The sequence below is a fragment of the Cygnus olor genome, chromosome 2, assembly GCF_009769625.2.
Source record: "Cygnus olor isolate bCygOlo1 chromosome 2, bCygOlo1.pri.v2, whole genome shotgun sequence".
In the NCBI taxonomy this organism is placed as follows: Eukaryota; Metazoa; Chordata; class Aves; order Anseriformes; family Anatidae; genus Cygnus; species Cygnus olor.
Window position 1 is genome coordinate 45,921,264 of NC_049170.1, and position 27,353 is coordinate 45,948,616.

At 36.7% G+C, this 27,353-nt stretch overlaps 1 protein-coding gene and 2 long non-coding RNA genes across 5 annotated transcripts; 1 reads left to right on the forward strand and 2 right to left on the reverse strand.

The window, feature by feature from the left end:
• Nucleotides 1–3,355: 3,355 nt before the first annotated feature.
• On the reverse strand, nt 3,356–6,812 carry LOC121065576. Its single transcript, XR_005817158.1, has 3 exons — nt 6,668–6,812; nt 4,105–4,326; nt 3,356–3,756 (listed from the first exon to the last, which is right to left on the reverse strand). It is a non-coding gene; the product is annotated as an uncharacterized LOC121065576 (long non-coding RNA).
• A 1,420-nt stretch (nt 6,813–8,232) lies between these two features.
• LOC121065550 (prostatic acid phosphatase-like) lies at nt 8,233–26,884 on the forward strand. 2 transcript variants are annotated; one of them, XR_005817144.1, is made up of 12 exons: nt 8,233–8,436; nt 11,595–11,690; nt 13,142–13,228; nt 14,026–14,178; nt 16,872–16,970; nt 18,812–18,916; nt 19,933–20,065; nt 21,457–21,539; nt 23,372–23,478; nt 24,031–24,200; nt 25,140–25,321; nt 26,463–26,884. XR_005817144.1 is itself a non-coding variant. In XM_040548446.1 (11 exons), the coding sequence occupies exons 1-11, from the start codon at nt 8,323–8,325 to the stop codon at nt 25,256–25,258; spliced, it is 1,266 nt and encodes a 421-aa protein (XP_040404380.1). In that variant the 5' UTR covers nt 8,233–8,322; the 3' UTR covers nt 25,259–25,545. The 2 variants fall into 2 exon arrangements, 1 of the variants encoding a protein (XP_040404380.1); XM_040548446.1 differs by lacking the exon at nt 26,463–26,884 and having other exon boundaries at nt 25,140–25,545.
• Nucleotides 10,256–15,432, reverse strand: LOC121065568. Of its 2 annotated transcripts, XR_005817149.1 has the most exons (5): nt 15,215–15,431; nt 15,017–15,132; nt 14,729–14,822; nt 11,368–11,457; nt 10,264–10,534 (listed from the first exon to the last, which is right to left on the reverse strand). It is a non-coding gene; the product is annotated as an uncharacterized LOC121065568 (long non-coding RNA). The 2 variants fall into 2 exon arrangements; XR_005817148.1 differs by having other exon boundaries at nt 10,256–10,534; nt 15,017–15,432.
• Nucleotides 26,885–27,353: the final 469 nt, after the last annotated feature.

Here is a 27,353-nt window from a genome sequence, read left to right on the forward strand (position 1 = left end):
CTTGTGTATGCAGCTCTGTATTTATTAAGAGAAAGGAAAAGCAAAGAGGCCCCAGGATTCACGTCCCTATTTTTTTTTTCTTGATGATCATCCCATATGTCTTTCTGTACCACTGAGCTCAAGAAGAATTCAAAATTTCAGAGATTAGAAGAATGCAGGCAGACCAACTCATTTTGTTGCAAAGCCTTTCCTGATATATTTCTTGAATCCATAAACAGAATGGAGATATTGCAGCTAGAATGGATGAATAATTAGAAAATAATGGTTCCCTAGATATGTTTCACTGTATTCACTGCTCACACATTCTCAGGAAATGCATCAGGAAATTGCCATATGCAAAACGTAATTCAGGGGGAATGGGGGGTGGGAGGAGGAGAAGGTTGGTTCTGAGGATTTTTTTTTTTTTTTGCCAAGCAACTAATATAGTCATGGAAAACAGTGATAAATACTTCATGCTTATACTATAGCGTTTAGTAATCTAAGTCTGGTGGAAATTAGTTCCCTTCCTTCAGAGAGTAAACTGTGTAACTGACCAAGTAAATGAATAGAAAAAATATCTACCATATAATCAAAAATTGTCATTAATAAAGACCCTAATATTTAGCCTTCAAGTTCAACACAAAGGCTGCACATTGTTTCAATTCTCAAATTTTGCCTAAGTAAAAGTTAGAGGGTATCCAGCCTTATTACACCAAGTCCAGCATTGCTGCTCACAACTGCTTTCATCAGCAATCCTAAGTGTAGGAAACGCATGTGGGCTACAGAAGAGATTACAACCACAACTGACTCTCCAATCAAAATATTTGCCATATTGTCATAGCGAAATTTGACACTTTCCTGTATTTTGTCCTGGTTCAGAATGATTCCATCTCAGTAGCTGCTGGGATCAGCTCCTATTTGGGGGTTTTATAACTCATAACAACTGCAGGAAGAAGTTTTAGAGTCTCTGCCGTGCATGAGTGGCACTTGGGAAAAGGCAGTCACCTGGACACACTGTTCCAAAACCTGCACAGCACAGCAAGCTCTCAGATGGACCGTACTGGGCTAAATCAGTGTGAGCAGTGATGAAATGTATTACCAATTCTCAGTGAATGCAGACAGGCTTGACCTATTGGTCTGTAACACCAGGAAGCAAAACCAAGCTGAGGAGTAATGCAGAGAGATTACAGATCACATTCACACCTGCAATACACAATTAAAACATCATTGATTCAGCAGTTTGCAGATTTGTCAAAAACAATCTCAAATATTGTTCTTTGCTATTGCATTTGTTAATACTTTGATTATACTGGTATCCGAACTTTTGATGAACAGAGCTTATAAATGTAATTTTTTGGAATGAAATCCAAGGATGTGACTGCATTCAAAAATTAACCTTAGATAGCTATTCTACATGGAGACAACATTTCCCACACAGAGCTGTTTCCACAAAATGCTTAAATGAAGGTTTACAGAGATGATTTACGTCCCCAGTATAGGGAAATACAGTGATTGGGGAAGTATTGTTAGTACAGGTCACACAAAACAGTGGTAGCAGTATTTCGAGAGTGGTATAAGTCAGAGCCAAGTTTCCCCACATGATGATGACTACAGTATGGAACATAGGAAGTGAAGACAGCTCAGCTTATTTGGGAAGGGGTTAAAACATTTCTCTGTGCTCATTTGTCTTCTTGGGAAGTTTTCAGGGTGGATCAGCTAACCATTTCAACAGACTTTTTCTACTTGCATCCAAATGGGATCAAATTTGTCAGCCCTTCTGTACTTAGCCTGATCTTTTCACTTGTTCAAGTAGTATCAATACATTTGCCCTTTTTATTTTCTTTTTCTTTCCTTTTTTTTTTTTTCTTCTGAAAATTACACTCTCTTTTTGTCTTACCTTTAGGTGTACCCTTCAGGACATTCAGCATGATTAGCCTTATGAAAAATCTCCTCCCACGATGTGATGTTACTACAGTCTAACATTTCTCATTAACTTCCATCAGCATGACCAACAGTCTCCTGATCTTTAACAAACGAAAACATTCCTCACTACAGCTACATTGCATAATTACAGAAAGAAGCGGTTTATCTTTCATGAACATTAGCTTTATTTTAAGTATAAAAACCAAATGCATTGTGAAAATGGAGTAATTTTTTAACGTCTATTCATTACAAAGTGATTTGGCAGAATTAATTGAAGAACACAATTTTAGGTATAGTGTTTTGAAAAGCTATAGCCTTAATTTGCTGCAAAGTTGGAAAATATCTCTGAAGGAGTGTTGTCCTGTTTTGAAGACTGGGACAACAACTTACAGAACTGGTAAGGAAAGCAGTGCTTCAAAAGGAGCTCACAACAGTGGGAATGATTCCAGTTTCATCGTACGTTATTTTATTCAAGAAATAACGAAGTATTTCACACTAAGAGATCTGAGAAGCTACAAAAAATAAGGGTAATGGCTGTTTACTTATTGAAGAGATTTTTTTTTTTCTGTCATGTACATACACAAATATTACACCTCTATATAGAAGGAGGATGACAGTTACAGAAAGAACGGACCATGGAGTTAGACCTAAAAGAATCTTACAGTCAATCTGGCTACCATTAAGACCTGTGAGGCAATTGACCCAACAAGGCCTTCAGATACTGAGCCATTCTGTCTCTTTCCAAAAAGGCAGCAAGGCTAATTGTCAACTTTGAAAGAAAAATATTTTGTGACTTCAAATAGCTTTACAAACACCTTCCTTTTGTTATGTTACTTTTATAATATACTCTGATCTGATAATATAAATTCTGTGCTTCTGATACATCAGCCTGTGTTGTTTTTGTCATTAACAAAAAGATCCTACTGACAACGCAAAATAAAAGACTCTACAGCTATGTGCTAGTTAAAACATGCAGAATGTGCTGGCAATCCTTAACTAGTTACGTTTTCTAATGTTGCTATTGTAAAAACTATTTGAGCTGTTACTACAAACGCTGGATTGGAACTGTCAGATACAACTGACTTCTGAAGATAGTGGATACTTCTTTGCTTGAAAAACTAGCCTTTTTATTTTCTATGTTTTATTTTCTCACAAAGGATAGAAGCTTTGTCAACAGCCTTGTTGCCCACAGGTCATTTCACAGAGAAACAGAGTAATAGATGAGATGCCAAAAAAGAAAACATTCTGGCTCCCTTTGCTTGGACCAAGCTTTGAAAATGGAGGCTAAGCTTATGAAATGTATATTTTGTGTTTTTTTTTTTTTTTTTTTTTTAAGAATTACAGCATAAGCAGATAACTGCTACTCCATAACTACAAAAGAATCAAAAAAAAAAAGTTCCCTTTTCTCTCTAGCAAGAATCTAAGTTTCAGAATTCTCACTGTTAAAGCCCATTCTCTGATCAGCAGGGCCCAAGCAACAACTGTTGTGCTTCCTAAGGCGGAACAGGAAACACAGTTCAGGAAGAACAGCTAAAATTGGATTTCACAGCAAAGGGGTTAAAAAATATGACAAAAATAAATGATTGTTATTTGTGAATAAAAAGCAGACCCTTTTACCATAGCATCTAAACAAGGGTAAAAATGTTTTCTAACACAATAAGACAAGCAGTTGTAGCTGCTTCCTAATGCAAAGTAGAACAAGCTTTTTTGTTGTTTGTTTGCTTGCTTGTTGCATATTACCTTAATGTCCATAATGGCAGAGCGCCTTCCCAGGTCTGGCAGCCCTCACAAAAGAGTCAGTGTAAATGCTTTACATGATGCATTTCAAAACTGTGAAGCTGATCATCACACCTCCTTTAACAAGAAATAAATAACTTTTAAAAAATGCTAAAGGAAATTAGAAAGGAAAATGTAAGACTATTTTTATCAGCATTGGACTACTAACGATATCATAACCTTGGCTTCCAAAACCAAATTTCTAGGTGACCTTTCTTTTATTCTGAACGTGTTCTTTTTTTTTTTCCTTTTTTTTTTTTCCCCCTGAACCAGAGTTTGAGTTGCTTTCAGTGTTTTGTTGGCTAGATATTTTTAAGTGGAAGTTCAAGTGCTGTAAAGGTGGACTCATTCTCCTCCAACTAAAGGGGAGGGTAACCCTTCAGCTGTCTTAGACCTGATCAGGCTCACACAGAGTGCAGTACTCACACAGCTGAGACATTCTTTGTGATTCTCTTTAGCACCCAGTTCCTTGTTCTTCCTCTCCTTCCTCACCCAAATCCACCTCTAAGAAATGTTCAGAACCACACGAAGACCTTTCTTTCATCTCTAAGTTTTGTCTTGGGGTAGGGGACCATGGAGCTAGAGCCTGGCCCCAGCACTTCACAGCTACGTGGATGTGCATCCTAGCTGAACCAACAGTTCACAGAACTGCAAAAAAAAAGGTCCCCCTTTAACATTACATCATCATACCATGTTTTCTTCACTGCTACATGACCTAGCAAACATACCTAGAGTATTTTTAATTCTGTAGAGAAAAAAAAAAAAAAATCAATTTCTGAAGTATTTCTAAAATATTTTATTGCCCTTATTCCTGTTCAACAGAAACCCCATCACACCCATTCTTTTTAATGTTTTTTTGTTCTTAAGACTATCACTAGAGCAACACATAAAAGATGTTCTTTATTCCCTGCACACTCTAAACAAAAATTAATGTCAGTGTTCATTAAGGCTAGACCATCAAACCCACATCTTTTGCATGAATATAAATTGAAGATGCCAGTGAATTAATAATATTAGCAAAACATTTAAGATGTTGTTTTTCTGCAACTGTACCAGTTAACTTCATTTGAAACACCTGTACCACAGTCTTTCGCTGGTAATAAATCACTAGCAATTGTCTTTCGATTTTTCTTAAAATGAAAATAAGCAAACTACAGTTCAGCTTTGGAGTTATTTAGAATGAAAAGGATTTTTTTTTTTTAATTTTGTTTTAATATATATATGTATATATAATGTTGCAATGGCAAGATCACACGAAAATGGAACTCCCTTCCTTCTTTCACAAAGAATGCATAAACAGTCAGGCCATATATTAAAGAAAACTTGGTATAACATAACACCTGAATAGTCACAGATGTTGTATTTTAGGTGAGATATAGCTTGTGATGTTCACTATTTTTCCCATCATACACAGAAACAATGTCAGCAAGGTGGGGAACGAACAATAGCAGAAAAACAAGAGAAATTTTATGCTGTTTGGGCAATGTGGTACCGAATCGCCTGATTTATAATTTTGTTCTTTTCACCACCTCCTTTTCTCTTCGGATTATTTACAGAGCTGAATGAACACAAAAAATAAGAACAATTTTTTAAAATTTCCCCAAATGATTCACAAGTATGGATCAAATCCATTGACTATGTTTGATTTGTTTCACAGGACTGCTACCAGTAGATATATCTTCTTTTTTACTCAGTATTTTGGGTACTCATCTGAGATGTGGCAGACACAACTTCAAAACCCTGTTTTACCAAAGGGATCAAACACTACATCTTCCAGAAAATAAAATGACCACCAGGCTGCAGAGTTTTAAAGAGGAAAATGAAGATAAATAGTGTTTCCTGTCTCTTTCTCATTGTTGTTCATTCTGTTTCTACATTGCAGTCCAGGAAAACTTGGGTTCCTATGTTTCGGGCAAATATCTTCATCTTAAAAAAAAGGAAAAATTCTGGGTGCTCTGTAACTAGATAAATATTACAAATGTTGGACAAACTGAGAAATTATTAGAGGACTCTGAGTTGATGATTTCCCCCTGCCAGTCTTAAGAAAGCAGTTTTGTGCTCATGGAATTTTCTCCCATGGTGCAAGATGTAGCTTCATGTCCAGTCATCAGTCTAAGTACATTAATTCTTCTTGTGTCATAAAGCTATTTTGCATCCTCCTCATGCACAATTGGGTAAAATCACCCCAACACTATGACCTAGCCATTTGCTTTTGTCATAAGTGCTTCAGAATTGTGCTTGGAAAATGTGTCACTGTTTACTGGAACCAAAATTTTTCTTTTCCCCTTTTTTTTTCTTCTTAAAAAACAAAAAATAAATAAAAAAGAAGCTTGAATAAAATGATTACACCTAATTCCAAACCAGTTTAAGTGACAATCTGCAAATTCAGCCAGTGACCAAACTTGAGATGCTTCCCCATGTACGTAGGCTCATCCAAGAGTGCAGGCAGAAGTTTCACCTCTGATTGCCTTGAATGCAATGACCCAGTGAGTGCACAGGTTGCACTACACCAACAGCAGGTAGCTAAGATTACCCTTGCATACGTTAACGAACGGGTTCTTTTGCAACTTTTGCACTTCAAAGCCACTTCAGCTATGCTTCAGCGAGCCTTCAAGATAAATACAAGTTCTTAAAATAGACAATTCTGAATAAGTTAATTCCACTTAATGCCATAATTTAATAATTATAATATATGCCATTGAGCCAAATTAGCATAAAGCATTAGCATTATTCAAATAGTTGATGTGTATTTATACTGTGATACTTGGGCAATCTTAATGTCTAATTTTGGAACATTTATTTTATTTTATTTTATTTTGAAGCAACTTTGCCTAAAAAGAAAGTAAGGATTTACTTGTTGCAGAATATGACAAGTTTATAGCTGTCAAAATCATAGAAGAAATGGAAGTCTTCCCATATCCCAAACGAATTAAAATTCAAGACAAACAAGGAATTTTCCAAATGAAATACATACTACTAACATACTTACATGTTGCCAGCAGGACCCTGTCTTAACTACTGTTGCACATGAAGGAAGCTTTTTTTTTTTTTCATTTTGCAAGGGATATGGATTCATTTAGGATTATAGTGTGCATTCTTCAGTGATTTTTCCATTAAAAAATCCCACTAGTAAAATATACATGCCACAAGAAAGAATGAAGCCACACAAAGTAGAACTATATCATGTGCTTGATTTCAGGTTCAACTGTCATTTTCAAGAGATGTTAGCAAAGGTATTCTACAAAAAGCAGTCATGATGTATTTTTAAACATTCCTAAATAATGCCATCCAGCATCACAAACACACAAATTAGTTCATTTCTAAAGTGAGGCTACTGCAAGGGTTGTATAATAATTAGACTCTCAAGCTACAGCATGCACACCTTCATTAGTCACAGCCACTCATCACACAAACACAATGAAACAGTAAACCTTATAAAAACTCATGAGTTCTGAATTTCATGGTAAAGGTTTATGAAGGATGAGAAAAAAAATCTGAGAATCAAGGATTTCTTGATCCAAAAAGCTTAAGACTTTACATCTACTGTAAATGTTATATAGATTAAAAAAGCAGGGCACTCTTAAATTTATAGGCATCTTCAAATATTCTAACAAATGTATATTTTTGATCTGCACTCTTAAATAATACAGGAGGATAATCAACTTACATTTGTTTTCAAAAAGACAGGAATGGCATGACTCAGACAACACACAGGTGATTTTAAGTTTTAACATCTAGGAAAGTGTGTTTATAGGCCTCTGCAAACTAATTCATTTGCTCCAAAAATCCATACGAAGCCCAGAAATAGTGTTATGCTTACTCTTGTTGTATATACAGAAAGCCAGGAGAGGAGAGCTGAGCAATCTGCTCAAAGCCAGTGGGTGTCAGAAACAGTGCTCTTAATCAGGAACAGTAAAAAAATATGAGCTCCAGGGCCTATTCATGAAAAAATTCTTAGAGAATTGAGGCCAAAAGACAACTTGACATAATTAGTTACAAAAGACAAAGTATAGACATGCTCCAACGGAAAAGAAAAACATCACACTCAAATTGAAGAGCAAATAACTGCCCAGAAAGCAGCTTAAAGAATGCATTTGTTGTAAGGATTATTTTATCTCTGGGATGGGCAATTTTAACATATATGAAGTCTTGTTTAAAATAATTATGTTGATTTTGCAGTGACAATGTAGATAAATAAAGAAAAAAGGTAGCTGAAAAGAGGATGAACTGAACAGCAAAGAGAAAACAGAAACAGTATTGCCTAGCTCTTGGTTCTGAGTTCATCCTTTTGGCTGTGTTGTAGTCTGGAAAAATTCAAAGCCCTAAGAAGAGGAAGTAGAACAGGTAGGTTGAAACATTACAAATGCCTAAGAACTCCTTCATATTTCAACCTCATCCTTCAACTCCAAAAAAGAAAAATCTCAGAGAGAAAAAGGAAATGAATTATGATTTCATTAAATGGAATGTAAACAGTAATTTGAAAACAAAGGGCGTTGGGATTTGTTGCATAGTCACACAACATTCCTTCTGGATTTGAAATTCACCAGCAGCAGTTCCACCCCTTTTGAAGTACAGCCTCGCGTCTGGGCTGTTCAGCCTGAACAGCTGCTGGAGCTACAAAGCCTTTTTTCATCTGCTGCCAGGATGAGAGTGATACAGCTTCCCAACCCATCTAGGATTCCGTGTTTTGCTTTCTATATTATCTTCACCCTGCTTCAGCAGGCTACCACAGAAAGAGAACTGAAGTTTGTGGCTGTAGTAAGTAGATTTATTTTCTGTTTAGTAGTGGGGAATATGGGGAATTTGATATGGCTGTCGAATCAAAGAAGGTGTGCAGTTGCTTTGAGTCTTTTTGACTTAGAAATACTGCCGCCCTTTGGCTTACAGAGTTTAAAAACTTGTAACTAGAGGCATTTTATCTCAAGAGTTTTCATCTCCTAATCACTACATTGTTGTTTTTTTTGATTTGTTTTTGTTTGTTTGTTTTCAGGGTAACTGAGCCGCTTAGCTTTGTGATAGATGCATAGCACACAGGATTTCAGAGATCCGAGGTCTAGTCCACCTGTCTTTGCTTGATTTAGCTGACACTCTTGCACAGTCAGAACTGGCCACTCTGGCCTACCTTCTTAGGGCTTGGAAGCTTATGTTATAAGGTGCTTTGAGATTCCAAAATAGAAGACACCATAAAAAGAGAAGTATTTTCCACTTCAGAAGAACTGAATGGGCACAGTAGTATATGAAGAAACAGAAAAGGGCATTTTGTGTAGAGATTTAAGCTGCATTAACTTCAGGTATTTGAAAATGGACTGTAATTGGTTTTTTTGCTGGGTTGTTACTCGTTTTAAAGCAACTAGACAGTACTCCAGCATCAGTTTCCTCAATAGCTGAGGAAAAATAGAGATTAATTCAATAAAGTATTTTGGATGCTGGAGGTTGCATCACAACCCTTTTCATCCTAATTTATCTATTTTTTTAATTAGAGGTATACTCTTAAAGAATAGTTAGTCTAGAGTTGTATTTTCAACATAAAGTTGTGGGGATTGGAACTGACATTTATAAATAAGAATTTTACTTTAAAGATATTCTTCCACCTTCCTGTATTTGAGGCATTGAGTGCACACATAACAGACAGAAGTAGTGTGTCCAAAACATATGATCTAGATTTTGATAAAGTACTTAATAGTTAGTTGTTTATTGGCTGGATTATGTAGATGTGTCACTTGGAGAAAGGCCAGAGCGCACAGGAAAAACCAGTTCCTATTGTTTTTGAGCCGTGCTGCTGTATCAGACAGTGCACAAAGCAGGGACTTAACCCTCATTCCAGTAACGTTCTGAGTACAGCATTATCGTCAAATATTTCAATTTAAGAGGGACAACTAGACACAGGGGTGAAATCAGGCAGCTAGAAGGCTTTAGAGATTTAACTTGCTGAAGAAAACGAGGCTTTTACTGAATTGCAGCTGTTACTGTGTTCTAACAAGCAATGGTCCTGCAAAAAAAAAGTTACAGGAAATGCTTACCATTTGGAGATAAGAGCCTTCTTACCCGAAATCATCTTCCTTATCACACCTACGCAGCCACCTTCTCCAACCACCAAAAAGAGAGAGAAGAAAAAAGAAGATACCATTATATCCATTTATGAAGTAACTTGACACAATTAAAGTTAAAATAATGTGTAAATTTCATTTAAACTGTGTTTCCTTTATCCCTGATACTTTTCCTTAGACGGACTGCCTAAAAAGTTACTATAGATTTAGTCTTATTATCAATATATATCTCCTTCCTCAAGGCATGGCTTCTGTGTGTTCAATTGAATTTTGTCTTCTGAACTCACTCATTGAATTTACATGGGAACAGAATTGCTAGCAGAAACAGAAATTAGTGAGACAGGAATTGGCCCCAGCACATAACACTAATACAATGGAATAAAATGACAGTCAGGCTACAGTCAAAGCAAGTCTAAAAGACGTCTTTCTGAGATAATTCAGTGGTCATTTTCCATCCTCTGTAAGTTGCTATGTTGTCACCTGAGACTATTTTTGCACTGTGAAAATGTGTCACAATGACTTTTTAAAACTTTCTTAGCAGAACTGCACAAGATAAAACATACCTGTGGGGTAGGGGAGGGAAACCAGACAAACGTTCCCTTTTGCTCACTTCCAGATTTCTGCTGTGCCATGGAAAGGTGCCTCGCTCTCTCCTCATGACTTCCATGTTTGTGCTGATTTAGTGTGTTTTAATTATTGGCCACAAGTCTTTTTGGCTGAAAAGCTGTAACACCAGCCATTTTGTCAAAATGCTATTTTAGCTTTCCTTTTCACATGTTGGCACTCGTCTTCAGCATAATTCTTGTGCACTGATTTTGAAATAGAACAGAAGAAAAAATATATTTAGGACCATCGGGTACCCAAGTAGAAATACTGATTTATTGTATCTCTATAAGGAAATTCTGACCTGTAACTTCTGCCTCCACACAGGCACTCATTTCACCTGTCATATATACAAAGAGGTGTGGTTTTCTGAAGTACAGTGATTTCATAATGTGTTTCTTCTTGTAAAGATAGGAAGTGCTGACTGAGCTTGTTATATATTTGTCTAATCAACTCAAGCCGTTTGAAACCTTGACAAAACATGCTCAGTATTTCTGCATCTGTGGTTTCTCTGAACTGGCAGCATGACTAATTCCATTGATCAATTGTTTTTCCATTCCTACTGCTAGCTTCAAAACAAGAAATCTTTCTGCTTGAAGTTCAGTCTATCAATAAAAATGTCTTTATGAGGCCCACTATTACTCAGAGGCACATAATTCACTGTTATTCGTGGTATTTCTGAATGAAGATATTTTGTAAACTATACATGACATGTTCTCAGCTTACCCTCTCCCCCACCCTAGTTTTTCTCCAGGATGATTTTTCGCCTGATAACAATGGAAGCAAATGCTGGTCAAAGTCTGATTCACATGGCCATTTTGATCTGAAATGCTCACCCTCACACTGTTGTAAAGAAACAATGGGAGAACTCAGACACCAAACCAGGTTCAAGCTGTACTAGAGTTAAAGGAGAGGGTATTTAATAACTATCCATCTATAACTTCTGAGAACATACAGAGTTGAAGCACTTCATATAAAGAAACTGAAGTGAATACATCCAGCAGGTGTGCTTTGTCCTTTTTATGTATGTCCTCGTTACCCTTCCATTGTCTTCTCTGATTTTATGATGCCTCCTTCTTTTCTCTCATCCTTCTGTGCTGTATGTCTTCCAACAGGCCAGGAAGGTAATCTGTAACCCAGGAGTAATAAATGTTGCAGTACACAACGATTTTCAAGGGAATTTGAAGGATCAATTATTTCGTGATGATTATTGAAATTAATGATGATTATTGAGATGATTATTTTTTTTAATGGGAATTTTACTAGGTTTTCCGACATGGTGACAGAACGCCAATTGTAAACTTTCCAACTGATCTACACAAAGAAAGTGAATGGCCCCAAGGATTTGGACAACTTACCAAGGTATGTTAACTCTCTCAGTAGCACTTACCTATGCTACAAAAATAAGAAATGGGCAGATTTTGATGTGTGCCCTGCAGACATGAGCAAATTCCAAGTACTGACAGTGCCCATTAGCAATACCCTGTAATTCATAAATATTTTTGCAACAGTACTCATCCAACTACTGTACACTGAAGTCTTGTTCATCATAGCTATATAACTATCTTCTTATAAACAATAACTTCCTGGCAGTGTGTCTGCCTTCAAACAAATGGCAAATTTAAAGATTATCCTTACTCTAAAATTGCTGAAGTCTAACGACCATTAAGCACTGGGATCTGTGACAAGATAAATGAATAGCACCTTCCCACCAGGTCAAGTAATGAATCCATATTTCATATTGATTTCATATTTCACGGAAAGGATGCTGCCCCCCCCCCCCAAATAATTAATAAAAAAGGGAAGTCTTGCAGGAGAAAGTTAATTCTGGGGAAATGTGTTTTCTAATAAGGCTGTTTTCAGCCCAGACCTTCACTAGGATACACAGAACCTACTTCTTGCTGTGGCATTTCAACATTAAGATCAAGCCTTAGCTTTTTAACTGTGTATGGCACATGAAATTCTGGAGCAAAGAGAGGCCAATGCATTCCTTAACAATATGTCATCATGACGCAGAAACATGAATTGGAGACAATTCAGCATTTATTATTTGAAGTAAGGCTTTAAAGATCTGTAAACTTCAGGCATTCATACAACAGGTTACTATCTCCCTGTAAGTAACTTGTAAGAAGAAAAAAAAAGTTGCTGCTTTCGTAAAGTTTTTTTTTTGAGAGCTTTTTTCTATTTTATTATCTTCTTAGCAACAGTAGTAAGAATGTACTTCTCTGAAGCTAAAAGATACAAAGTTCTGCTCACAGTCTTGGAAATGAATGATAGAAAAGACAGTGCGCAGTGTAAGACAACTGCGGGTGTACCAAAACAAAGATGGGAAAGAAATTTTAAACGCATGGAATGTAAGCCACCAATTTATCATTTATTCTGTAATTATTTCTATAATTTATCAGGTTGATAAATTAGCACAGCAATGACAGTAATGAATACTAGGTTATTAACACTCCTTTTTCAGCTATCACTAACTGACATACTCTTCACAGTGTTGCTCATGAATAACTCCAGCAGCATCTACAGAGCTACAGCACTGTGGAAACAGTATTTAATATAGAATCAGGTGCATTGCTTCTCCTGTAGCAGATGTTGAAGTCTTAGAATTTCAGAATGTATCATTTTTTCATAGATATAAATGATTATTTCTGTTAAAAATTCTTGGTCACCTACAACATATACAGTATGCTATAAATGTGGTTAATAATCATGTAAAAAGAAATTGCTGAAGACAAAACAGGAAATAGAAAAGAAACTTGACATTCTCCAATCACCTTAATCTAATAGCCATCTGTACACTTGCCTCACAGACTGGAATGCAGCAGCTGTATGAACTTGGACAGTACGTGAGGAAGAGATATTCCAACTTTCTGAACAGCACATACAACCGGAAAGAGGTATATAGCAGAACTGTCTGGAGGACAGTTCTCCGGCATAGCAGAACTATGGACTTGTGATAGATAAAAGCACATCTGTCATCATATTTCTTTAATTAATACAAAAATTAAGGTAGCAGAAGAACTTTTTGGAAGTCAGGCTTTTATGTCAAGGTGAAAACATAGGCTCAAATCTATAACTTTCAGTTCCTACTAAAAGTTCCTAGTTCATTTTGGTTCTTCCATGGCTCAGTTTTCTGGGTCTGAGCAGCTCCACACCATCGAATGAATTGGATATTTATCCATAGCAACCCAATATTTTTCTACCTTGTTTAAAGATGAACGTATGGGCAATGTGATGGGCCATGTTCACATACTTTGTCTTGTGAATGAGAAGCCTCACTGTTGTTTGGATATGCTTGTCATACGGCACAGATCCATTGTGGGGAAGATATCACTGCTATTTTGGTCAATACATGAGGAATGCAATGATGGGAAGGCATAAAAGACTATAGCTTCCAAGAAAGACTTTGTTAAACTCAGATGGAGAGCTTCGATCTTTAAAATCATGTTTAAAATCATGTCTTCTTATACTTTTTGGAATATACAGTTGGAAGGTTAGATCCCAAACTGAAAGATGCTTTGGCAATTTGATTTATACAAATGAAGTAGAGCCCTATAAAGTTCTAACTAACAGCTTCACTGTTCTGATTCTATGCAAAAACATACAACTGAAAACAGGAAGCCACGATTGATGAGTTAAGTTTCCTTTTTTTGTTGGTGTTTTGTTTGTTAATTTTTTGCCATTCTATCTCCAGTTTTATATCCAAAGTACAGATTATGATCGCACAATTATGAGTGCCCAGTCATACCTATCTGGCCTCTTTCCACCAACTAGCAGCCAAATTTGGAACCCTGAGCTTCTCTGGCAACCCATTCCTGTTCATATTGTGCCAAAAGCAACAGATAGGGTGAGTACTGTCTGGATACTTCCTATAATGTCTTGGCTTTCCCGGAAGAAGAAGAAAAAAAAAAGAAACAAAAAATTAAAGAAAATATTTTATTCCCTTTGATCTCAATCTAATAGAAAGCATCTACTGGCTGACAAGCATGCCACAGGTCAACTGTAATAGCTGCATGAAAATCCTTGCTCTATAGTTGCAGAATACCTGTTTTGTCAACCACATACCATTTTCTTCAAGGTACAGCTCTACAACTTCTTCATAAGATGCTTTTGGACAGTATTGCAAGGAAGTTGCCCTAAAACAGCATAGAGAACAAGTGCTTTTCTGAGCACCGATCAGCTAGACAGACCTTCCCCTCCTTAGCATATTGTCTCTTCGCTTATTTAAGGAATGGGATTTACATCAGCCACTGTAATGACCTCTCAATTATTACTTTCCTGTTCTGGTAACACTGAGGCACCCTAATTACAGACAAGGGCCCTTTTATGCTCAGTGCTATACAAACACTTAATGAAACTAGCATTTGCCTTACGGTTCATAATAAGAGCAGTCCTACCTGAATGATAGGTCTTGTAGAAGTTTTGCTGTACGCACCTCTTCCTGGCTGACTCAGATTTAGATTTTAATGCCACTGGCTCCTGTAACAAGGACTGTGTAAGGAAAGATGTTAATTAAGAACCAAAAAAAAATTATTAGATGTAGCGCCAGAAAAGTTAATTTTGTTCTGCCTTTGAGGATAGAAGTTGACTTAAAGGAAACGTATGCAAAAGACCTGTTAAATAACTGCCTGTCCAGTCACCAACATCAGAAGAGGGACTCTTTCATAAGGGATGGCCACACTTACCTGCCCATTGGCCTTTCTCTATTTTAAAGCCATGCTTGAAAACAGGTACAAGGAGAAGGGGTTCCCACAAACTTGATTAGGCACAATGTGATTCAGCTTGAAACTTGCTTCTGTCCCTAAACAAAAAATAATACTGTCACTATTATATAAAAATTGAATACCAGGGGAAGTTCCTATACCCCAGGATGTTAAAAGCACCAAAACAGTCAGAGCTTTGGCCAAATAAAGTCTCAAAGTTATTAGGAACATGACAGTGAAGTGCCATAAGCTGTTTGCAGACTACAAGCTCATCTGTAGAAATGTGTAGTACCCATCACTTCTGCAGCTGCTTCAGCATTGGGCATTGATTTTTCACTTTGGGTGATGAAACACACCTCTGCAGTAATTGAAAAATCATGTTAAATATGCAGACCACCTGGAAAAATATCATTGTTGCCTTGTTAAGCCAGGTGCTTTCAAGCCCTAAGCAACACAAAGTGGGAAATTGAGGCCAACTACAATCCTGTAAAAAAAAAAAAAAAAACACACACAAAAAAAAACTAATCACAGTTTATTTTTGAGCCACTGAGATCTATCAAGACCTGATAGGCAACAGTACTGAGCACTGCTTAATGAAGCCAAAGGGAGGGGATAATTAAGACATACAGCCAAAGAAACATTTGTTATTGTGTAATTAAACATTCCCAAGGTTCATATTGCAGCTTTGAGACTTCACCCTGCAGTGTGCTTCTGTTACAGAGAAAACGTACCCTTGGAAATCTGTCCAAGTGAAAGTGTGCTACTGTCAGTTGGTGGCTGCTGCAAGCCTCATGTTGATTAATCAAAGAGAAAAGAGATGTACTCTAAATGCTGCATGCTAATGTTCATCCCAAGCCAGAGTAGAACTTCTTGCACTTTAAGTCCTACATAAGCCATAGATATTCAACTTTAATGGCATGGGGTTTTCCTAGGAGCCTCTACTGAGAGAGAATTTCTCTACTGTACGTTAAGTCTGTTCTATTACAAAGTTTGTATGGTTACAGGATAATATTACTGCTGGGTCAAAAATGTTCTAGTGATGTGGCATAAAGTGCTGAACCAGCACAAGCTTATTTTGCTCATCATAACTTTATTAGCAGACTTTATTAGGTATCATCTGTCCTTCTGCAACTGGCATAAAACATGTATTTGCCAACACACAGAGTTTGATGGATGCATATGTATTCACACACTGTTCAGATCGAATACGTACTATCAGGTGACCTCATAATGCATAGACGTGGAATTATTAAATATGAAATCATGCTTCTAAACAAGAGTGGAGCTATTAGGCTCATATTTTTGGATATTTCAGAAGCATGATTTATCTGTCACTCATATTTCAAGTTCTGACCATTAAGTGGTACTTAAAGTGTTTATCATAATACATTACTTACCTCCAAACAGCTGAGAGCAAGACATGCAGACTGAGAAGCAATTCAGATTCCAATAGTAGGTAGAGTCAAGCTGCAGGTAGTGAGATTCAGAAATTAAAAGAGGTAAATGGTATCTTTTTTAAATTCCTGATCATGGACCCTGACCAGTTTTCCAAAGCAAACTCCTGACAGACATGCATTCCTTTCAAAATCAGTTAGACTGATGGAAATCAAGCAATCATAGCCACAGGTAGCCACTGAAAAGTCAAGCTACTACAGTCCATTTCCTCTATTCATGAATTCATGAACAAGGTATCCAAATGAACTATTATGGAGTAGCTGTATCAGGGTCACTAACAATTCATCTCACAAATATTACATCAGCAATCTCAGCAACAGAGAAACTAGAGGTGTGTTTGTTAGTTCTACAACTCTTTTAAGTTTTACTTCTCCTGTTTCAGAGGTTGCATTTTCCTCTGAGTGATTGTCCCCGTTTTGATGAACTTCAGAATGAAACCCAAACATCTACTGAATTTCAAAGTAGAATACAACCATACATGGTAAGACAAAATAAAGATTAAATTTTTTCAATCTTTATTTAAATATATCTTTATTTAAATATTTATCTATCTTTAGGCCAATACCATTTAAAAGTATGTTTGATACATTTATGCATTTCTCATGTTTGCTTGTTTGTTTATACTAATTTGTATTTTAAAATATGAATTTAACATTCATTTTCTAAGACTATTTAGAGCTTCATATAATTAAAGTTCAGTGATCCAAGGGGAGAAGAAATTCATGGATGCAGCAATTTCCAGTTATGCAGGGCAGCACAAAATTAACTCTAAAAATATGATAAAACTCGTGAAACTTAGGAAGGTTTAGGTCTTGCTACTGCGACTTTCTGAAATTGACACTGCAACAGATGCTTCTATGAAGACAGGATGAGAGAGTTGGGGTTGTTCAGTCTGGAAAAGGGACAGCTCTGGGGAGACCTTATAGTGGCCTTCCAGTACCTAAAGGGGGCCTACAGGAAAGGTGAGGAAGGACTCATTGTCAGGGGGTGTAGTGATAGGACAAGGGGTAATGGCTTTAAACTAAAAGAGAGTAGGTTTAGATTAGATATTAAGAAGAAATTCTTTACTATAAGAATGGTGAGGCACTGGAACAGGTTGCCAAGGGAAGTTGTGGATGCCCCATCCCTGGAGGTGTTCAAGACCAGGCTAGATAGGGCTTTGAGCAACCTGGTCTAGTCGGAGGTGTCCCTGCCCATGGCAGGGGGTTGGAATGAGGTGATCTTCAAGATCCCTTCCAACCCAAACTATTCTATGATAACAGAGGAGTAAAAGAAACCCAACCAGGCAACACTTTGATTTGTGTAAATTTTTCTCAGAGATGCATTTTGGGTCCATCATAAGATATGCTTCTGTTTTGGTTCTGACACAAATATTCACAATCAGTGATCCAAAATTTCTCATTCCAGTGCTACTGCAGACTGTAGGTACATGGATGGCATACCTGCCTCAAGCAACCATATGGACAGTAGTTGTGGTTATTGCTGCTCTCATATGCATACGGTACACTTTGTAATAGCACTACTGAACTAATAAAGAAGGGGTCTTGTGTTTCTCATACCCTGACATTCTCTCAAAGTCACTTCAGGTTTACTTTCTATGCTTGTTGGGCTAAACCCAACTTTTTTTTTTCTTCCTTTTTCTTGGATTCTAACTTTCTGGTAGCTCAATTACTTTGGTCAGATTCATTCACCTGCCAGGGAGGCGTATTACAGCTTCATAGAAGTCCTCTCTTTCAGCTGCCAGCATGAAACAGGTAATGTAGGAATAAGGGATATTATCCAATCCCTTTCCTCTTCTATGGTAGCACATAGTAAGAATCCTTATGGGAACTGTTGTGAAACTATTACTTAGACAATCAGCCTCCTTTAAATAAGAGAAGGAAAACCTTGTTTCCTCTTCAGTTTCTTTTTGCCTTATCCTGAGTGTTTGCCTCTGCTTTTTTTTTTTTTATATATACTTTCTATTTTCACCACACCTATTTTCTCATCTTCCTTTTCTATTAATGCCTTCTTCTTCCTTAATTCTGAAGTTTTGAGGTGACAGAGCAGTTGGAAGAGGGAGAGAAGGCAGCAGCAGTGAGAGCACCAGACTTACCTATAGCAGGGCTGAGCAAGAAGCAGTGTCTGAAATAGAAATCAACATCTTAAAATGGTTACAAAATGAAAACTGCAATCAAAATCTTCCCTTATGATAATTTCACCTGCGTAAGATTAAATACTAGTGTGTTGCCAGGTTGGATGCTAGTGAATCTGTATGTATATACGTTCTGTATGTACTGAGTATCTGTAGTATTCTTCACTTTTTTTTTCTTTTTCCCCCAGGATTTTTTACAAACAATGGCAGTTAACACAGGACTTGAACTAAATCATCTTAAAATACTTGACAATTTCCAGCTCTGGAATACATATGATACACTATACTGTGAGGTAATAATAATGCAGTAGGGGTTGGGAAAGAAAATAACTCCAAGATATGTTTTAATTAAACAATGCCAATGTGGTTTCATAGGAATGAGCTGCCTTCTCTCTTGAATTTGCTTACTATTTTTATCATTGAATCTGAATCCAACTTTAGTGCAATGGTAAAAGATACCTCAAAAACATGGTTTACAGATTGGAAAACTACTGTTTTCATTTGATGTTTTACCCTGATGCACTGGTACCAAAATCTACTCCCTTTGTTCCCTCCTTTTCCTTTCCAATATGTTGTCATGGAATTATTTGAGCATGCTGGCTGGGTTGTATTTATGAATTCTTAACAGAAAAAAATGAAGTTATTTGGTTTAATCTATCAAAAGGTAAACATCAAAATACTTACATGTTGAAAACAAGAGGTAAGATTATGATCTGCAAGTTAGAAAATTAGGAGGTGATGATAGCTCAGAGTGAATGAAGTCAGACTCCCTAAGCATGGGATGATTTCATCTGGTCCCAGTCAATATTAGCAGTACGTGAAGGTTGTTGAACATATCCTCCATTTAGAGGTACCTAGGCACTGTAAGACACAGTCATTCTTATGTGATGGGAGAGTGACACTTGTCTACAAATGACCAGTGATGGAACTGGCATCTGGACAACCTCATAGAAAAGGTGGGACAATTTCGAGCTGGATTGTACCCTGAAGACCTACGAGTAGAAGACAGAAAGAGGATGTGTCTGCAATCTTTCACACTAGCAACACCCCCGGAAAGTACCATTATAGCAAGAATACATTGTACTTACAAGAGATTCCCTCTACACAGATGATTCAGATCTTCCTGTTCATCCACCTCAGGCTGATCCGAATTCCCGCAGAGGGTATTTCAAGGCATGCTGATGATAGAAACCAGAAATGAACAAATAAGTGCAGGACAGCCACACATAGTCCAAATATAGTAGTGTGAAACTGGGCAACAGAAAGATGGAAACAAGAAAAAAATCATTTTGTTTTCCTTTATTACTAGGGTATTCACAATTATTCTCTCCCTGTATGGGCCACCAAAGATGTAGTGGACAAGATGGAAAAACTGGCAGAATTGTCCTTATTATCCCTGTTTGGGGTTTATAAAACAGAAGAGAAATCACGACTACAAGGAGGTAAATAAAAAATGCTTAGCTCTCAGAAAGGAGGATACAATGCTTATGATAATGTAAAACATCCAATCACCTTGCTCATGCAAAATTATTTACCAGAACCTTGATTTGTAACTGTAGAGATTGGATGCCATATTAAGCATGATAATATGTGCTGAATACTGGGATTTGCATGGATTGGGTACTGAAAGAAAGTATAAACATGAATGTCTTTAGTTAGCTATCCTATACATTTTAAGAAATTAAGATTTTGAGAAAGAAATATAAGGAAAAAAAATGAGGCCTCATGGGTATAATCTTCACTTGTCTAATATTAGCTTAAGTTTAATTGCATATCTCCAATATATATTGTTGTTGTTTCTTGATTTTTTTTTCCCTTCAATGTACTGGTTATATATTGTGGAAAGACCTTGGCAACACAGTGATAGCTCCCTGAGAGCCTGATGTAAAGCTGCTCCAAAACAGTCTGATCACAATGGAAGATGAAAAATTCAAGTTATGTCTATATTACAAGAACTGGGACTACTGATTAGCTCTGAAACTGGGGTGCACAGGTTCTGCACATTCTGGCTGTACACTAGGAAAAGACCCAGGCGTTCAGCATGTGATCCCCCAGTATCCTTGAACAGGAAACTCAGACAAGTGACTTGAATGTCCACAGTCTGGACTGTTTGTTGCAAGGCTTTGCAATGCACCTAACCTGCATTCTAAACCTAGGTAAAGAATTATTAGCAGCCTCATCGTCTAGGCATAAACATCACTGGGTCAAGCCATATAATAATTGCAGGCTGAGACCTGCACTGGACCTGCTAGCTGGTAGCTGGCCATAACATGAGGTCAGACCTTTTTTAGTGTTAATAGAAACACTAGTTATGCCCTTTTCCTCTAAGATGATACAAATTGTGCTGCAAGAAATTTATGCTACCTTTGTTCCACTGGCTTTGGAGTATCTCTGGTTTGGACCAGAAGTACAAAAGAGCTTTGGAAAAAACAAGAACTGATACTGTGTGACTGGCTGGACTGTTAAAATATTTCTTCAGCATCTAGAAAGGAAAAGGCTGCCACAGATGTCATTATTACAACACTTAAAAAAAAAAAGAGGTCTCAGCATAACGAAAGTGGAAGTGTCATAAAAGGCATAATTCTCATAGTTCTGATTTCTGTAAACCCCATCATTTCAGTTGACCTGGATGATGAATGATATATTTCCCCTTTGTCATTTCTTCTCTCTAGTTATGTACTTGTGGAAAGCTGAAAAAAAAAAAAAAAAGACAAAAATAGTTTGAGGTCTGAGTAGATGCGTTCTGTTTGACACTCAAAATCTTTTGCTTTTTTTGTTTTATGCAAATGTAGTATCGTTATTTTCCTCTTCATTTTCCCCATCTTTTTTTAAGGTGTCCTTGTGAATATTATTCTAAATAGTTTTAAACAAGCTGCCAATTCTTCAAAAGAAAGAAAAATGGAGGTCTACTCTGCTGTAAGTATCTTCACCTTTTATAAATACTGATATGATTTCACTAGTAAAAGTCTCTGAATGAGAATAATCAGTCTCCATGTAAGTTAAATGAGAAAATAATATATAGTTCAGTTCTGCTAATAAGCTGAACACAGGTCAGTACCAGAATACATCAGGACCATGATTCACACCTCAGTTTCAGTCAAACTGTATTTGGTAAATATATCTATGTATTTTATACATATATATTTTTTTTTTTTTCCTGAAACTTATTGATGCAGACTCTATAAGTTGCATCTTGCTTTAAGTGCTTCTAACCCAGAGATACTGACATATAGCAGAATCCCAGCTGTGTCTCCAAACACATACACATGAAAAGGATGGTACAGATGAGTATTCTTTAAAAAAAATATATATATATATTTATATTTATATTATTTTAGAGGTTGAAGAGGGTCATTTCATTCAGACCAAGATCCACTTAGCTTATTTGCAATCCTGTCTCAGGCAGCTGCAGGGAAGAACATGAGAATAATGCCAGCATGGGGTGATTCTTCTTGTGATACAACTTCCCAGCAAACTGTGGTTTATGGACTTCCTGTGACAGAATCTGTAACAGATTTTTTATTTTTTTAATAGCTCTTGACAGACCTTCTTCCAACAATTTATCTACTCACTTTTTAAATACATTTGTACTTTTGGCCTCTGCAACATCCTGTGGCAATGACTTCTAAACTTAAAAGGAAGAAAAAATTCCTTATTTTTCTTTTCCCTTTTTTTTTTTTTTTTAACTTAATACTGGTTTATCTCCCTCCTAGCACTTCTATTGTGAGAAACAGGGAATGGCCATTCTTGGTTCACTCATGAATTTACTATTTTCTGCCTCATCTGTTCTATCTTTCCTTTTCTGAGACAGTCCTTATCTATTTATTTTTTTCTCATACAGAATCTGCTCAATACCCAAAGTTTTTCCTGCTGCATTTTCTGTGTGTTTTTTAGCTCTAGTATATTCTTTTTGAGAAGAACAAGAAGTGCATACAGAATTTTCATTACTGTTTTAATATCGTGGGGCCATGTATACTCACTATTTTTGAAACTGATCCTGAATAATTAAAATGCAGATGTTAGACTATAATATAAACAAGCCTAGCAAACATATATACAGAGATGCCTACAAAGTTTAGATATCAAATTGTTTGGATTTCCTTTAATTCAACACCTCCTCCTGGATTTCCTTGCAAAAGAAGGAATAATGGGAAGAGGAAGAGATTGCAGGTGGGTGGTTGGAGGGTAACAGATTCCGTCAAAAATAGAAGCCAAACTGAGATTTTACTGTGTAAGTCAAAATAGAAGAAACCACGGCTTAAAAAGTTCTGGAGCATATGTAGGGGTGAGGAGAACAGTCTTTGTATGCAACCGTTTGGTGTAATATCTTAAAAAGGACTTGTATCTTTACTTGAAATGTGATGAGATGCACTACATTGTACAGTCAATCTGATCTTGTAACCAAAAAGCATTCCTGAAGGAAGGGGGTGGGGAGGAAATGCACTGAAAAAAATAGATTTCTCAGATCAGATTTTGTTTTCCTCCAGTATTTCTTCTCTGAAATATAGCCAAAAGATGTAAGACACATACTTCAGTAACTCTTTGAAAATGCCCCCTGATGTCTGTAGTACTCTGTTAACATTTTGCCTGATGGTGAATATACTGAATAAGGTCTTATTGTCAATTTTAAACAGGTTTTATTTTATCTGGATCTCTACTCCCTCTCTAGTCTTTTTCTCTTCTCATGATTCTGGTAGTTCACGCTTTACTGAATGAAAAGATGGACTTTTTTTTTTTTTTCCCAATAGCATGACACCACGATTGGGGCCCTCCAGATCGCTCTCAATATTTTCAATGGAAAACTGCCACCATATGCTGCTTGTCAGTTTTTTGAACTCTACCAAGAAAGCAGTGGGCAAGTATCTTCTCATCTATGTAAGAACAAGGAGTGTTTGGAACTTGGCTCCCTCTTCCCCCAAAATTCTTTTTCTCTCAAATACTGTAAAAAGATACTAATTTGTTTTAAAGTGATATTTCATTGAGTAGTCCACAGGCACAATGTTATATTAAAAACAATAAAAATTATATTTGCTGGATATGTGTATATCCGTATGCTTTGAGAGACAGGAAGAAGAGGAAAACAGTTTTATCAGTTGGAAATAAGTGGTAAAACAAACTTACCTGTTTCTTCAAATGATAGCAAGATTTCTAAGACATCTCATAAATCCCAAGGTAAACCAGGTGGTTTGGAAAAGCCAGAAGGCTCTTCTAAAGGACCTTTTGACCTAACTGGTGATCTGTGTGGTAACTGGCTTTTGCAAACTGTCTTTCAGATGTCTTTTACAAAACCTCTATTCCAGAAGACCAAATTCTAGATTAGGGCCTATTTGCAACATTCTGTCTCTCCATAAGAAACCTTTTATTTAAGAACTTTAAAAAGTAAAATCTTTTCGATGTCGTTAATCAGGCAGTATAGCATTGAAATGCATTATCGGAATGACTCTTCAAAGGACCCTTACCTACTCACTCTGCCAGGATGCACCTCTTCTTGCCCACTTGAGAAGTTCACTGAATTAGTTTCTCCTATAATTACGGAAAGCTGGTCGAAAGAATGTGGGAAAAAAGACAAAACAAAAGGTAGTGTAACAGCTCTGTATTTTCTATGTAAGACATATCAAGGGCTCCAAACTTTGAACCTTTCACAAAATATGTTGGTCTCCTTTTAACAGGTGTGGACCAGCTTTAATATAGACAAAGAAAGCAGATATAAAATAAATTTCTCTAAGAATGTGAAGGATAGATTTACCTACCAGTGTGAAGTTAGTGCTATTATTTGCATACTCACATAAGGAGCAATGTAAGGACACGACCAAAACTAGAGTTCCTGTTGTTGAAAATGACAGAAATACAGGTATAGGTGCTATGCAAGGAGTCCTGTTTATATTAGATGCACAAGACCTTCTGCAGATGCAAAGCATAAATGGCTTGCACATGCACAGTAAGACTGATGCATCTGAATTTCTAGCATAAGTACTATGTATTGAGGATACCTTAGCTTCCACTGTACATGTACAGTGCAGCTGATCTTTGCAGCTACAGCAGCTGTTTGCCTTGAACTACTGACAGCTGACAACATTTGCCAAATTCCTCTCTTCCTTCCTGGATATTATTTCCAGGAGGGAAGTGAGGGTCAAGGCAACACTTGACACTTTTCATTAGTCCTGGTATTTCCCCCTTCCTGCATATACTCAGTATTTTGCTGATCCCTGATGAAACTCCTGTTTGCATTAACTACACATGCAATATCACACTTGCCCCGTGAAAACCTAGCAGTAAGATTTGATCATGCACAGTAAACTATCTATGTGTTTTCAGGATTAAGTGTATATTTTCATACCTACATTGCATATGTCAGTAAATGCAGTCCATGGGATCTTGACAGAAATACAAACAAAATTCAGCTATGAAAATATTACCATTGTACCTATTTGTCATTAGACTGTTATCTTTGTATCTAAGATGACATACATATATGTCTTTCCTTAATACTCTTGTCGTTTTTTTTTTTTTTTACAGATATTTTTATCGGATTTGTTGTTGCTGTTGGCTTGTTGTTCATTTTTGACCTTATACTGCTCTACCTCCTTTATCATTATGGACGCTGCAGGCACAGAAACAATTACCAAGACATTTAAAGGAGAGGTGAAGAAATGGGAGAGAGAGCAGCTAGACATCAGACAACTCTTTAAGTCGCTCCGGTTTGTATCCATCAGTTTACTCTGGCCAAATTAATCTCCAAAGCATGTTCAGCAAACCTGAAGAGCTGAGGTATCTGTGGCCTAGCTCCTAAAAGACTAAATATCTACAGTGAGAAACACTGTAGAAATATGTTATTATTAAGCATTTACATTTGTAGGAAGAAGAAATTATTCCAATTATTTTCTTTATGTTTTCCACTGCTGTTAAACATTATTATATCAAACACTGGAGTGAAGGGATACTATTGCCTTTTTTTTTTTTTTTTTTTTATTGCTTACTACCTTTTAGACCTCTGCTTCTCTCTTACCCTGCTCAAGGAGCCCTTCCCGAAAATCATAGGCTGCAATATTTTTCTTACTTCTATAAATGGCTATTTTGATGATACATAGGAAAATGTTTTCAGTGAACAGAAGCTGCAAGTACTGTGTGAGAAATATTCATACCAGCATTTTCACCCTGGCCTCCAGCTAATAAAAACCTGCAGCCTGTTTCTCAAAGGAGTTATACTACTACAGCTCTCACTGAAATTTGTAGAATGTAGTGGGGGCACTGTCACATAACCAAGCATCAAGAAGCTTAATGCAACAGGATCTTGGTCCGTGCATACAGATTCAATAATATAGATAGGCAAATAATATTTTCTGTAAAAATACTTCTTTTCTATTTTTCTGAGTTCTCATTCATGGATGACCCTTTGCCCTGCATCTTTTCTTTGATGCATCTGTACTTTGTCTTGAATCAGGTCCCTTCTATAATCTTAGTTCTTTGAGCCACTCCTCAAATGATTCCTCTGGCTATCACTCTGTTAATCATTTTAACATTTTAATGCTTGCTTTACTCAAAAACAAAATAAAATTAAAAAAAAAAACTTGCTCAACTTCAACTCAAAATCACCTATGTTCTCAAGATATCAGGACATGCACTGGAAGAAAAAAAAATAATAATAAGGATAATTCTGCTTTTTGTATAGTAATCTCTTCTGTGAAATATATTTTATTTGTTTAGATTGTAAGCTCCTAGGGGTAGGGAATGTGTTTCTATAATTGCTCTCTAGTATCATAAACTAGTCTCATAAGCACTGACATTGTATAAAATACTGCTTATTACCATATCTTCTGAATCAACATTTTTATCCTGTAGTCCTGCAGAGGATACTGTGACTTACATTACTGTGGAGAAGCCTTTCTAAAAATCAAGACATCTATACAGACAGGTGCCAACATCAAGTTCAGCCTGACAGACACAATGAGCAATCATGTGCTCGAGCTGATGAGTCCTATTCAGGTACAGAAGCCTAGAAAAAGCTGAGATTGAGCTGCTTTAGCTCACACGTAGCATCACATCAGTGTGGATATGCTGTTTTTGGACTGACTTTGACTCACATCTGTGGGTTGCAATTTGAAGCACAGGACCTTGGGTGAAGTACCTCTGATCTACAGAGACCTGCCCTCAATATTACAGCAATGGACACATTTAAAATGTGATATTGTTAGATGTATGGATTTTAAATAGCAAAAATCAAGCAGAAAAGCAAAAACTTGTGGAAATAAAGTATTTTCCAAGAATCACCGTGTTTTCCTGCAGTAACTTCAACTATTGGGGTATTCATCTTTTGAAGAAATATTTCCCATTTAGTAAAAAGGATTTAGTATTGATACTTCCTGATTATTCCTGAAATTTCCGGAATATTTCCATTTCATCTATTTTAGGAAATATGATAATCACGTGACGGATTTGATTCCTACATGGTAAGGATCTTTTATCGTACAACAATTGAGGGAAAAGTTGTCAAAAAGTAAAAGGCTATTCTTAAATCAGATGTTTTGGATATACAGGCTCCAGAATTTAACTAGTAGTTCTTATCCTCAGTGCAAAAACTTAAAGAAATGTCTATATTGTATTCAAAAGTTTTATAGAAGCTCTGAAAAACAAATCTGAGATGTTTTGGCAGGTCTTTTTTTCCGACATCGAGGCCGCTCGAGGGAGCCGCCAGGACCCGGCAGCCCTCGTGAGGGAGGCTGTCGAGGCGTA